This window comes from Castor canadensis, chromosome 13 (assembly GCF_047511655.1).
Source record: "Castor canadensis chromosome 13, mCasCan1.hap1v2, whole genome shotgun sequence".
In the NCBI taxonomy this organism is placed as follows: domain Eukaryota; kingdom Metazoa; phylum Chordata; class Mammalia; order Rodentia; family Castoridae; genus Castor; species Castor canadensis.
Window position 1 is genome coordinate 56,268,103 of NC_133398.1, and position 15,017 is coordinate 56,283,119.

The 15,017-nt window shown below is 33.9% G+C and overlaps 1 protein-coding gene across 5 annotated transcripts in view; it reads left to right on the top strand.

The window, feature by feature from the left end:
* Psip1 (PC4 and SRSF1 interacting protein 1) overlaps positions 1-11,186 on the top strand; it is a 38,588-nt gene extending 27,402 nt beyond the window's left edge. The window contains exons 9-16 of one of the 5 annotated variants that reach the window (XM_020182027.2): positions 2,085-2,313; positions 3,551-3,669; positions 6,383-6,438; positions 7,107-7,177; positions 7,373-7,474; positions 7,586-7,799; positions 9,217-9,328; positions 10,773-11,186. In XM_020182027.2, the coding sequence (XP_020037616.1) occupies positions 2,085-2,313; positions 3,551-3,669; positions 6,383-6,438; positions 7,107-7,177; positions 7,373-7,474; positions 7,586-7,799; positions 9,217-9,328; positions 10,773-10,833 (964 nt within the window). In that variant the 3' untranslated portion in view covers positions 10,834-11,186. The other 4 variants (XM_074051810.1, XM_074051811.1, XM_020182028.2 and 1 more) reach the window with 4 other exon arrangements.
* Positions 11,187-15,017: the final 3,831 nt, after the last annotated feature.

Sequence of the window (15,017 nt, forward strand, 5' to 3'; positions counted from 1 at the left end):
ATAAAGTGAGAAATATTTGTTACAAAAGTCATTGAGGTATTTGTGGTTGTGTTTGCATTAGTAAATTTATAAATTTTCCTATGGCCCTTTGAACTATGCTACTAAGAGAAATTCTTGTTAATCGAATTTCAAGGAAGGTGTCAGGAAGGGTCATTGGGAAAAGACTCAGTTGTACCATGTGGGGATATTTAGTGTTCATTGGAATTCTTTGCTTTGACACTGTTTCCAAAACCTTGAAAAAAATCCCTTTTCTTATGACCTTAACAAATTTTGTATGTTGCCAAAGCTGGCCCCAAATTCCTGGACTTCAGTGATTCTGTCTTAGCCTCTCTGGAATAGCTGGGATTATGGACATGCACCACCATACTTACCTTACTCTCTTTTTGGTCCTTGGGATCAAATGCAGGGTCTCATACATGTTAAAGCATTTGCTTTACCACTGAGCTACTCTCCAGCCCAGATTTTAAAAATATACTTCTAAAGTCGCTTTTAAAAATGTTGTATGATACTGTGATTTTTAAGATCTATTCCATATATTGATATGCTTTAAAGAGCATTGTCATCTGGACTAGAGATAATGCCAGTGGTACAGTACTTGGCTACTATACACAAGGCCCTAGGTTTGATCCCCAGCACCACTACCACCCCAAAGCAACCAAAAAATGCCATCTGTTGTTTTGTACATGAGGAAATATATTTGTTAGAATACATTGTTTGAAGTAGTTCTAAATCATGTGGTATTTGTATTTTTAGTAGCTATTTTCTTTCATCTGGTTTGAGGAAAACAGTTGGTATACTGCTGAAGAGCTATAGAATGGTTTTAGCATTTGACTATTCCCATGTTTAAATTGTTAAAAAATATTTATTAGTAGATATACTGAAAAAAGTGTGTGGTTTTACTTGTGTACTCTTTCTTCCATTGATTGAAAGTAAAAGATGAAGACAGGATGAGATTTGAAAATAAGCAATACCCAATGATAATTTCTTGAAAAAAATTCTAAAGTGGCAAAAGGTGATATTTTTTTCTCTTCTAACCTGGTCTCTTTAAGTCTTTGAGGAGCACTTTTTAGAAGGAGGTCAGTGGGTTTGGAATTGAGATTCTGGGATTATTATTTGGCCTTTTGCAACTTTTTCTCAGTTGTCAAGTGGAAAGGATTGGACTAAATGATATGAGGTCCCTTCCAGCTTTTAAATACATTAATTGTGTAATCTGTGAAAATCTTAATAAAAATTCTTTGGACAATAAAGACTTTAAGAACCTTCAGGTTGAAGTGTGTACAAAGAAATTGCTCTAGTTTGACATAAATACAAAAAATAATTGCTTCATTTGATTCTCCTATTGCCTATATCTACTGTTCAAATTTGCATAAATATCCAGAAGTAATTAGGACATTTGAACAAGTTAGGTAATTTGACTTGTTTTAGTATTTACAAAAAAAAAAATCCAGTGGTGATAGGAATACTTGGATGCTAATCAGTTTAGCACTGTGAATATTATGCTTAAATCGACTGGCCATGTATTTACCATTATGCTGAAGAATATTTCTTTGAATTCCAAATGGCTACATTTGATTTTGCTTCTGCAGTTCTAATTTTTCCAGTTTGTCTACTTTTAAACAAAATTTATTCCTACAAATATGTAGAATTTTAACTCCATAACACACACATAAACTCTACACATACAAACATGCAACCTCTATAAAAGCCAAGGACATAGGACATACTGCTGTAACTCCAGAATTAAAAAGTGTCATGACACATAGTGTCATGACACATAGTTAGTACTCTGTTTTTTTATGAACAACTGAATCACTTTAAAAGAAACTTGGGAAACTGAGGGGAATCACTTTGTATTACCTTAATGCCAGTATAATTTTGTGTCTTTTATATCAAAAGAATGTTCTTTTACAAAATTTCATTGATAATGTACTGGTAAGATACTTTTATTTAAAGATATTTTAGATTTATGTTTACATAGAAACATTGCTATGCTGAAATATTTACTTGGTGACTGGAAGAGAATAGAAGAATGACAAGTAACAACATATAAAAGCTCATTTCTATTGTTGCACTCTCCAAAATAGGGTTACTGAAGAAGACAAAAGTAAGAAAAAGGGGCAAGAGGAAAAACAAGCTAAAAAGCAGGTTAAAAAGGATGAAGAGGGTCCGAAGGAAGAAGATAAGCCAAGAAAAGAACCAGACAAAAAGGAGGGGAAGAAAGAAGTCGAATCAAAAAGGAAAAATGTAGCTAAAACAGGTGTTACATCAACCTCTGATTCTGAAGAAGAAGGCGATGATCAAGAAGGTGAAAAGGTAGAAAGTTTAAGTATCATATAAAAGTTTGGGGCTGTCAGAGTGGCTGAAGTGGGAGAACACCTGCATAGCTAGTGTGAGGCCCTGAATTCAAACCCCCAATACCTGACCCCCTCAAAAAAATTGTTCATCTAAATTTCTTATATAGTTCTTAATCTTAACCTAGTAAGCTTTTAATATTTTTATGAAAGTTAGCCTGGATCTATTTCTGAACAGATTTCCAGTAACTGTTAGAAAGTGTCTTTGAAATTTCCCTTGATAGTCTATTCTAAATTTATCTTTTCACAGCAGGCATGGTGGCTCGCGCCTGTAATCCTAGCGACTTCGGAGGCTGAGATCATGAGGATGGCAATTCTAGGCCAGCCCGCATAAATAGGTGGCGAGACCCCATTTCAACAGTAGCTGGGCTTGGTGGTTTGTGCTTGTCATCCCAGTGACAGCACGAAGCCTGAAATAGGAGGATTGTGGTCAGGCCAGCCTGGGCAAAAAGCGAGACGTATTTCCTAAATAACTAGAGCAAAAAAGGCCCAAGTGGTAGAGCGCCTGCCTACCAAGTGCAAAGCCCGGAGTTCAAACTTCAGTGCAGCCCAAAAAAAAAAAAAAATCTATTATGATTGGAAAATTAAATACATCTTCTAATAATCCACCTGTCTAAATAAGCCAAGTTGACTATGACCAGTGAAGACAAAGGTAAAAGGTTGTGTTTATGGATTTTTGTCTCGATAAATTCTTTTATTTGTATTCATTGTACATTTTATCTGTGATATGTAATTTTAATTGGATGCCATTGAATCTTATTTGGGAATCTTACTGAAGCTAATGTGTTCTGTTGTGTACAAAACACAAATTTTGTGCATAGCCTTAGAGATAAAGGACTTATATTTTTACTCTGATTTTTGTCTCATTTCTTAATATTTTAGAATCCAGAATTTTTTTAATTGAATATTTGAGTACTGTACTTATCAATATTCAGGTTAAAAGTCACTGTAGAGGCAAACAGGCTGACAATACTTTATTTTACCCAAAGGCACCACTTCTACAGCAGGGCAAGGAGTAGACATTTATAAAGAGAAGTTACATTTCCAGGCTGAAGGTGGAATTCAGGGTTGTGGGTTTTTTTCTTTAAATTACTAATTTAAGCCTGTGTTTCTTAAAATTAGTTGCTTTTTTTCTCCTAAGATTATAATTAGAGTCCTGACACCATAGTTAACTAAATCCTAATTCTCCAATAAAACAGAAGAGAAAGGGTGGAAGAAACTTTCAGACAGCTCACAGAAGGAATATGCTAAAAGGCCAACATGAGAAAGAGGCTGCAGATCGAAAACGCAAGCAAGAAGAACAAATGGAAACGGAGCAGTAAGTATTTTTTTAATTTTAAAATCTGGGTTCTTTTTTAAAGCTAGCATGAAAGTTCTAAAATAGTAGACTCATTTTCCAGACTTTTTGAAGCCTTTTGAAGTAACATTTCCCATATGTTAGAAAAATCTTCCATAAATGATGATGATACTTCAGGCTTCATTATTTTCTGAGGAGAGGATGAAATTCACTAAAGCAGTCATCCTGTGAACTACTGCAGTTAGGTTTTAACTGTTAGTGATTTGCAGAAAATTTACTCAACCTCTGCTATTTGTGTAATGTGTTAAACATAGAGTGGTGATAATATATTGGTGGGTAAAGAATGCAGGAAATATTCTTTGTCATACCACCAGCAGGCCTGCCCCTAAAGACCAGCAAAAGTAACAAAAGCACAGTTGGAAACCCAGGAATCCAATAAAAATAAACCAAAAGGCTTACAGGGTTTACATTTGATATGTGCAATATAAATCAAATGAGAGTCTTTTCCTTTCAGTTTTGATACTTGGAGTTACTATAAACTTACCACAGTACTTTCTTTCCCCTGTAGTGAATAAAGATAATTTTATTAGTTGAAGTAAAAATCGTTAGTGTCCTTATTACATTTGTTTTCCTAGTTATCTTTAGACTATCATTTCTAAGTTCTTTTTTGAAATACTTTTCTTGCCTGTGAAGTGTTTTGCACTCTGACTAAACTTTGTTGTTGTTGCTTAGTGAGGAGGTAATTTTAAAAACATGCTCTAGGTCACTAAGACAGTTCATGATGAGCAGTGAGACTCCAGTCAGCTCTTGAATAATTTTCTGTTTTTCTTTTTATATAATGCATCCATAAACCAACTCTAAATACAGCATTTGACTCTGCTTTCTTGGAGGATATCTAAGCAGTTTCAGCTGCTTGAGAGGGAGTAACTTAAAAATTGATAAACTCAGAAATGTTACTCCCAATGTTAGACTTTGACCACTTATGTAAATTTTTTTTGTTATCTATCCTTCTCTGTCTTTTTTCACTGAAAAGCTGTTGGACTGTTCCTTGTTTTTAACTTTACTGTGCTCCCAAAGTTAAGATATAAAATTAGATGTTGCTAAGTAAATCTAGCCCCAACCCTTCTTCAGTATCTCAAAGTTTTATGTATTTCAGTTTCTTTTGAATGTCCTCCAATGTAACTTTCTCAAATTCTAATACTTGTGTTTTCTTTCCTTCTCCTGTTATTACAAAACTTTGTACTTGGACAGTTTTGCTCTGTAAAGCATTTCAGATGCAACTGTGTGAAATGCATTATGCAAAATAAAGTTTATTGTATTGTATTCCCAGCCAAACAACATGTAATCTACAGTAATAAAAAATATATCTCATTTTGGGCTCAAAGCATTAATCCAGTAACTGAAAAGAGAATACAAGTGGAGCAAACAAGAGATGAAGATCTTGAGACAGACTCATTGGACTGAAATTCCCCCTTCCCCCCCTTGATGGAAGAATGTTCCAGATTCTAAATTGAGGACTTCACTATTAATGGCATTATTACTATGTTATGATTGTTAACAAAATTTCCTGTAAGGTATACACTACATATTAAGGTTGGCCATCATTCCTGTTAAGTTTTTTACCAAGCTTAAGATGAAGCTTTGTGTTTGAAAGTTATAACAAGCGTAGATGAAGATGGTGGTTGTACATTATTTCATTTAGAAAATATAAAAATTCGTATTGTTTTGAAGCTAGGTATTCAACTGGAATAGCTATTACACCCCCCTGAGAATGGGGCAGTTGCGCCCTTTCCTTGACCTTCCTTTGTTGTTTAATTCTTTAGACTCTTGTTTTTTTTTAAATCCTGAGAGATTAAACAGTAGACTTGTTAAGTAAAATATGAAACTGTAACCAAAATTTTAAAATAAAGTTTTTTTAAAAAAAAAACTGATTTTTAGGTATTTTTTTGTTCTTGTCTATTTTAATTGGTTCATTAAATGGCCTGAACTCCAAGCCAAGGTATTAGAAATCATTTTCAATTTTAAATGGTTATTTTTGTGATTTACAGTAAAATGTCACTTTTTCATTTGTGAAATGGTATGTGTTAGTGGATGTCATTGAATTATATTGACTTTCCCCTCCTTAATTTAAAAAAAGTATCATAAGGGCTAGAGGTGTGGCTTAAGTGATAGTGCCTGCCTCACAAACCTGAAGCCCTGAGTACTGCCTCTCCACCCCAAAAATAATATATATATATATATTTATTGTATCATGTTCAAGCAGTCTAATGTTGAAGCTAACTTCAAACCCCTCAAATTATCTGCCCTTTGGAGATAAGGGGAACAATTCAAGTGGTCAATTCCGGCATGCTTCTTTTTAAAGTAATTGTATGTAGAACCCATTAAATGTTTGTTAGGTTTTTCTACCTATTACAGCTTATTTGTCCAGTGATTCTGAAATTGGGCTTTTAGCATGTCATTTACTGTTGGAAAGAAAATTTCACTTTAGCAGGGAAAATCATTTTGTTATTCACTTAAGGAAATTGTGAGATTGTCTACTTGGGTGTGTTTGAGTTTCACTTATGCTAAAGGTAGGAACTGCATAGTTCTGAAAACTAGCTACTTCCTTGTGGTCTAGGGTATTGACTTACTTTTAAGGAAAAATTTTAAATTTTTATGTAAGGGATTATGGATATTTGGTAATCAAAGAAACGAAGTTCCAATGTTTTGAAATATTTGTGTTAACATTTGATAGGCAGAATAAAGATGAAGGAAAGAAGCCAGAAGTTAAGAAAGTGGAGAAGAAGAGAGGTTAGTTCCTTTACTTTCTAAGATCTGTAAAAAATATATGTAGAAAGTTATGTAGACAGTTTTTATGACTGTTCTGAAATGGGTCTCCTTTTATGTTCTTAAACCCTACAAATATACTTTTTCAAATCCCTAGTGGATTCTGAGTAAATTGCATTTCTTTCAAGCATGATCAGGTGAACTTGCTAACTTGTCTTTACGTTTTAATGACCATTTGATGTCAGATTTGTGTAACTTTGCCAAAAGTTGAAAGCTTTCCCATTTTTGACAAATCCCTTGAGGTTAAATATAGGGTAAAGCAAATATTTGAGGACTGGTATGTAGTGGAGTGTTCCTTCTTGGCTTCAGACTATATTAGAAACAAATAGCAGCTAGATAGCGATATTGTGCTTTTATGCTTCATGTTGCTTTCTTAAACCATGTATTAAAAATTATATGTGTTTCTTAGTAAAGATTACGAAGAAAAATTTTATAGCCATTACTTCTATTTATTTATTTTTTTGGTGTGACTGGGGTTTGAACTCAAGGCTTCAGGCTTGCAAAGCAGGCACTGTACCACTTGAGCCACTCCTTCAGTCCATAGCTGTTACTTCTTTCCATTTCTTACTTTGCTTAGACTGTCACCAGAAATACTAGTTTGGGAAAAACTGTTTACTGTTTTTAATTTATAGAAACATCAATGGATTCCCGACTTCAAAGGATACATGCTGAAATAAAAAATTCACTCAAAATTGATAATCTTGTAAGTGTTCAACCTCATTAAAAAATACAGAGCTTTGATAATTTCCTATTTTATTTTCACACATGATTTTGTAGTTATATAAGTTTAAGATAAAAGGGACAGTGGTCATTTTGTAGGCTCTGAGTTTTTAAAAATCTTCAGAAATTATATATACTGTAATAATTAACAGTTAATGACATTAATTTTGTCATGAAGGATGTGAACAGATGCATTGAGGCCTTGGATGAACTTGCTTCACTTCAGGTCACAATGCAACAAGCTCAGAAACACACAGAGATGATTACAACACTGAAAAAAGTAAGTGATTTCAAGTCATGTAGTATTAAGTTTTTCTCATTTCTTCATTAAAAATAAAGTAAAAATGTATCAACTAGGAAAAACAATTATGAATATTTATTGTTTTCTCAGATACGGCGATTCAAAGTTAGTCAAGTTATCATGGAAAAGTCTACAATGTTGTATAACAAGTTTAAGAACATGTTTTTGGTTGGTGAAGGAGATTCCGTCATTACTCAAGTGCTGAATAAATCTATTGCTGAACAAAGACAGCATGAGGAAGCAAATAAAACCAAAGATCAAGGAAAGAAAGGGCCAAACAAAAAGCTAGAAAAAGAACAAACAGGTATGTGTTAATAAATTTAAGGCCAGGATTTTTAACTGTTTGCCAGGATTGCTTTTAAAAGTAGTTTTAATACATACACAGAAAATACACTTTCAGAGTTTGCCAGTAAGCCGGATGAAGTGGATGTTGGAGACACTTTTAACATCAATAATAAGGCTCCATTATGTATTCATTCACTGACTTTTGAATAGCCAAAATGGTTCTGAATTCAGGTGATACATGACAATGGAGATGACATTAACGCTGCAGAGGAATTGGCTGTAGATGGCATGGCAAAGATGTGTAATGGACACATTCATAAATTATGTCAGTTAATAAAATTTAAGACATTCCTAACACAAAAACTGTTGCTAATGAGGCAGATTCTGGAGAAAATTTTTAAAGAGGTATCCACCAGAATGCTTTCTTATCACTAGAGAACAGCCCACACCCACTCCAATTGCTTATGTGTCTTCTCAGCCCAAAAAAAAATACAGTGTACAGAACCTTATAATCAAAATGCAGCAAGAGGTAGAGAGCGAGCTGCTGCTGTATTGCTGTTGTTTCTAAGTGATACAGGTATTCTGGTGATGCACCTGTGCTGCTTAGTCACCCTGAACACATTAGTTTTTCACTGTGCTAATGGTATGAAATTTTTTTTAATGTTAAGTGCTTATGTGTGAGTAAGTACAAGAAAATGATTGCTTATCAGTAGCATATAAATGTAGTCAGGAATAATGGTGATGCCAAACAGCTACTGGTTATCCACATGGGTTGTTGATATGGCTGACATGTCTTTGCTTTTCTGATGGTTTACAGTATAAAACTTGTGTTTCATGTACAGTGTGTTTGGAAATCACTCCTAAACACTTCTGGTTCTAAGCAGTTTGGAGAGGAGATACTTAACTCTGTACACAGTTATTATCTACAAAGAACTTTAAAAATAGAATGGTAAACCATTATCAGCAGCCCTGATTCAATGTTAATGAACTGGTAGCTGCTTCAGGTAAAAACTAGTTATCACAAAAGCAATTTTTGAGTTTTTTCTTTAAATTCTTATGAAACAATAGGTATACTTAAAATCCCCATGGTTTACTTATTAGATACAGAGTCATGTTATTTAGGAAATACTATTAACACTTTTTGTTCTAAAATATCAATAATGATAAATACAAAATTTGATTATAGTAGCTAGATGAGTTTAGTAACCCAATTCCTTTACTCATAAAGAATGCAGTAGTCCTGCTTCACATTGTGCCTTAGCTACTCAGAGGATGTTGGTGTTGACAGTATAGCTTTTTAATGGTATCAAAACTTAATCCTAAAATTAATGCCCATTACAAACTTGACTACCATTTCTAGTTTTGATTTTGAATTTTTATGGGACGTCTTATTTTGTAAGCTCTAACAAGGTTTTTCCATTGGAATCCTTCTAAAGGTTCAAAGACTGTAAATGGAGGGTCTGATGCTCAAGACAGTAATCAGCCGCAACATAATGGAGACAGCAATGAAGAAAGCAAGGACAACCACGAGGCCAGCAGTAAGAAAAAGTGAGAACATGTTTTAATTTTTTTTTTTGACAGTATTGGGATTTGAACTCATGGCCTCACCCTTGTTATGGAGGTGCTCTACCATTTGAGCCACTCTACCAGCCCTCTTTTGTGTCAGAGTATTTTTGAGATAGGGTCAAACTGTAATTCTGATCTACTTATTGAAAACTAGGATTATATACCTGAGCCACAAGCAGCAGGCTGCCTTTTTTTTTTTTTTTTTTTTTTAATAAAGGGATCTTGCTGTGCTGTCTAGGCTGGCTTCTAACTCCTAAGCTGAAGCAGTCCTCTTGCCAGTCCTCTTGGCTCATGTGACTTTCTCATTCAGGCCAGTCACACCCTCCCAACCCCCTCACCCCCCTGCAGTGCTATTAGGGCTTCACCCCCCTGCAGTGCTATTAAGGCTAGGCAAGCACTCTACCACAAGAGCCATACTCTAAGCCCTGTTTACTTTGTTTTTCAGATAGGGTCTGGAGGGTTTGGTTTTTTTTTCTTTTTTTGGCCTGGGCTGGCTTCACAGCATGATCTTCCTACACCATGCCCAGCTTAGTCACTAACATTTTGCCCTACTGGACTGGAACCACAATCCTCCCAATCTTTGCCTCCTACATAGCTGGGATTATAGCTGTGCTCCACTGCACCTGGCCCTCTTATTTGAGTTCCTAATAACAGTACTGTTCCAAGGTTATTTTGCAAGATTGTAATTATTTTTAATTTTTTTTCCAGTATTGAGACTTGAACCCAAGGTCTCAATCATGGTAATCTAGTGCTCTATCCCTTCGTTACACCTGCAGCAGGGGTTATATTTTGATCGCTTAATTGCTGAACTTAGTAAGCAAGTTATACTCAAAAAGGCAGAAGAGAGAGGGCTTGGAGTGTTCAGTGATATCACATGTGCCTGAGTTTAATCTCTAGCATCAAAAAACAACGAAAAGACAAAGGAATAAATTTACATACAATTAACTTGTCAGTGTATTTAAGGAATGGAGCTGGGTTGGAATTCAGTTACAGGAAATAACTTCTTTGCACTTCTTTTCTGATGTAGTATTAATGACTTTCACACTTTCTTGAATTCTGAGAGAATATATGAACTAGATGTAGAATTAAATTGCCCACTATTTGATATTGTAACCTTACCCTAAAGTAACTAGCTGTGGAATTGTAGTTGCCCAATTCTTAGTTTGTTCATTTGAAGGACTTTCTAATTCTAAATTAAGGTTTAGTAAAGTTTGTAATATGTTATCACAGATATAAATGCTCATGTTGTTTTTAAAGCTACAAAATATCTAGATTATTGTGCTTGATCTTCATACTACTTTGAAAAGAAGATACATGTTGTTAATTAGAAATGAAAGGTGTTTTGTGATTTTAAAAAACAGAATGCAGATTTAATGACCATTTTAAAAAATTCCAGTTGTCAGACTTCTTTCTCCCTTCTCTTTAGGCCATCTGGAGAAGAGAGAGAGACTGAAATATCTCTGAAGGACTCTGCACTAGATAACTAGATTGACAGACCTGGAATATACAGAACATTTGAGAAGTTTGTAATGGTTTTCACTTAAAATACTTAGACTGCTGAAAATTTTAAATTTTTATAAGCATAGGTTTTGATGTTTGAAACTTGTTTTGAGGGAGAAAATCCCTTTCTTTGTTCAAAAGTAATTAAACATTATTGCTAATTGTACTTGTGCAGTATTAGCAGCTACATTATACAGTAAACGTGGGAGAAATTCCACTTAGAAAAATGTTAAACTGCTTTTCCAGACATGGTTGTAGCGTATTTTCAATTAGTGTGTGTATGTTAAATGTGTAATTGGTAGTGGAAAAAAGTTACATTTTTAAAACTACTTTTCCCAAATACTGTGGCTTTTGTGCAGTTTTTACAAATCTTGGATTTAACAGACTGTCTTTTCACTGTGGGTTTTGTAGAAGTTGAGCATTTTTATGGTTGGATAAAATGTTACTTCTAAACAAGTACTCACTCCCTCCTTTTATCAAAAGTTAATTTTAATCTCAGTCTACATTGTACTCCATTTCCCTGATTCTTTGTAACAATGTGTAGTTTGTATGCCTTTTTGTATGACTAGTTGTCCAACCAATGTTAAAGTAATAATTCTGTGAGGTACAAACAATCTCACGTTAACTTTTTTGAAGGTAATTTGGTTATGTGGCTGGAAATTTAGTCAAGTCACATAACTTCCCTTGCAGAGAAAGACTGGGTATAGGAAATGAATCTGGCTTTAGATAGGGGTCAGCCATCTAAGATCTTTTGCAGGCACTAGTAACAAAACCTGAGAACTAAACAAATTTAAATGTCTTTAAAAAAAGTTTTTTAAGTCACACTCATTAAAAAAATCACAAGGTAGTATTTTTTAAATTGGGGGAAAAAACCCATCATGCTTATGTAGTAGATACAAATAAATGCTATGTAAGGAAACTAACCTATTTGAAAACATGGAAGGAACTTAGTATTTAATTTCTCTTACCGTTCATGTAACAGGATTAAAATGTTAGAAACAGTTGCTCCTGATCAGTGAACCAATGCTAACACAGTATTTAAGGGCCTTTTAACTAAGGGATAGCATCTCCAAGTTATTTTGAATATTAGCTCAGTTTGATACAATGTTCTTTATATGGGAAAGTAACTTAACACCAGTGTTTTTGATATGCATACATTGACCTCTAGGATAATTGTTTTCATCTATACATAAACCCTCGAATTATTTCAACTAATTGGATTTTTGCTTTTGAGAGCTTACAATGGGACTACTGTTTTGAGGGAACTCTGCTATTCTATTATATATACCAGTCAGTATCTGTTTTGTCCTTAAGTACAATTTTAACTTGGACAGAATTTATTCTCGTTAAGCCATAAGTGTCGATGTATAAAATTGTTTTGATTAAAGAAAATTTTTTATCAAACAATAGAGTAAATTACTTCATTGCTATTTTGAAAGTGTAAGTGAAGGAATATTGGATATGCTGCTAAGGAAACAATTTCTTAACTGGTCATTAAGATTATGATTGGGAATACTACATTTACCAAACAGTAAGCGCTAGATAATAAAAATAAAGGAAATGGGTTTTTTAATTTCTTTATTCACCTTCCATGACTTAATCTGTACAAGAAACAAGAACATTCAGCTTGTGGGGTATTAGCAGCATTTTGATACTATCTGCGTGGTCTAACAAGTGATGTATGTTCTCCTAGGCACAGTTGCCTTCTTTTGAATATTAAAATTTTGTTCATCATAGGGTGTTTCATAGATAACTATCATTCTCAGAACTCTTAAGGCTTTATGAATGATTATCAAGAACCTTCAGGAGCATTGGTTCTACTTAAATTGTTATATTTGGTTAAAAAGTCACTGAGAGATCATTTTGGTGAGGTAACACCCTTCTCCCCGAAAATGCAAGCATGAACAATATCATTTTGTGCTTTTGATCACTGGATAAACATTTTGAAGAGTAATGACTGTTGAAGGTTTTCTCAGCTGCTTTGAGACAGTTTAGATGGAGAGCATGATTGGGAGTTTGTATGGAGTAACAATTTGATCACAGTACTTTAAGCCTCATAATTGCTTCTTGCCTCTAGTACTTTCAAATTATGTTTTACCAGTTTCTGCTGATACAGTGAGGTGTAGTACACTAAAAGTGTTCCTACTCACATCCACTTACCTGATTAAAGATGTCAGGTCAAGACAAGGTTGGCCATCTAATCTTGTATCAGAACAAAGGTTTTTATAGCTCTGTGAGGGCTTCATTAATAAGTTTTGTCCCAATGGCCAGAGAATGATGGACTTGAAATAGCAAACGTGTATCTTTAAACTTTTAAGAAATGAAGAAGTTACTATACTAGGCAGAAATGTGCTTGTGTTTGTGCTGTGTAATTCTCCAACAAAGATGCTTAAAGATGACTAACCTTTTCCCTCAGTAAACTGCAATGTCTAGTTATCTTTAAAGGATTCTGAAGCCTGAGAAGGTTTTTAAGGAAACAGTATTGCTTTTCTGTATAGTGCATGTGCATCCACTGTTAATTAAATCAAACCAAATTAATTTCTAATTAGAGAATATTCACTGTAAGTGCATGACAACATTTTCATATTTGCTTTTGTTTCTTAGATAAAATACATGTAATTTTACAGTCATGACATGTTCGGTAGATTGAAAGCAGCATAAAGAAAAGCTGTATCAGATCAGGGATTTTATAGTTTCAAAATGTACAAGTTACTCTTTTGACATGAACTTGGTGGGATACCTATAACAAATGATGAGTAATGCCAACTGTGGTGGTAACCTGGCCAGCCCTTCCTCTCAGTTTCGCCAGGAAACAATAGGAAGGTATCTGAGTCTTTGATAAAAATGTTAACTCAGCTAGAAGAATAACATTCTCAATAAATGATAAAATAAGAGTTCTAATACAGAAATGTTTTATCTAATATCTGCATGTCCACTAAAATGGATTGACTGGCATCATTTGTGGGATAATGCATTAAGGGTAAATTAACTTTGTGAAATTTGCTATTGTGGGAGTATGAAGTGAAAATGAATCAAACAGACCCATATTAAGGCAAGAGCTGTAAGAAATGCAGTATTACAAGTAAAGGAATCAAAAATAACTTTTACCTGTGGACTTCTAGGAACTGGGTAAATCACTGATTGGTCATCTTAAATCTATGATTTTCCAGCAGAATTTTCAGTCTGCTCAATGTTAGCACCATTGGATACAGGAAAGTAAAAATTTAGGCACAACGTAAGCCAGCCATGGAGGGGCTTCTTAATGGTCTGTGCTGATCCTCTGTACTGACTAAATCAGTGACTGTGAGCATCTCTAGACATACCAGAAACAGGTACTTGTCATCTCCGTATCAATCAACTTAATTGGATTTGTGACATTTCAGTCCATGAAAATACTTCACTGTCAATCTTTTAAACAGATAGGCTTCATTATTTTTTTTGTTTTTGATTTATATAGTAAATATCTGTTCTTAGCCATCCAGAGAAATGTAGAATTCAGCTGAATTTAAATATACATCCTAGAAGAGAAAAAGTGAAACTTAAATATTCAAAATCTTATTTTACAGCATTCCTAAAAGTCTCACTAAAAAGCATTAAATTTTACAAGGTTTCACAAAATATTTTGACCAGGGAATATATTAAGTTCCCTGTTCTTTTTGGCAAAGAATTAAAAAAGAATAGGATCATTGTAATAAGTAAAGGAATGAGAAGAATGAAAAACTTGGCCAGAAAATAGTATTTACTTGTTTTTGCTTATTATTACACTTGCAACCGTATTATTGCCCAAGAATAAGTGAGCCACAGCTAGCAATGTATATGACCATGATTTTTCCCATGTCTCCATGGTAGCAGGAAATACGTTACTGTTTCATCAGAACATTGTTGTTTTTAAAACAACTTGGCATTTGTGGCTCATAAATTTTCAAGAAATGAGACCTCATTTTAAATACAACTGTGAAAGTATTAGTATATACTTAAGATCTTTTTACATTCATTATTCATGAACATCATAGTCTCATTAAGAACACCTAATATGTGTGGCTTCTATCTAAAACCTATCACAAGAGCCCACTATAAAATTACATTATAACCATTCTTATTTTGTATTATTTTAAAAATAATTTGCTCATTTTTAACTTCTCCCTGTAACTTTCATTACAGATATTTGAAG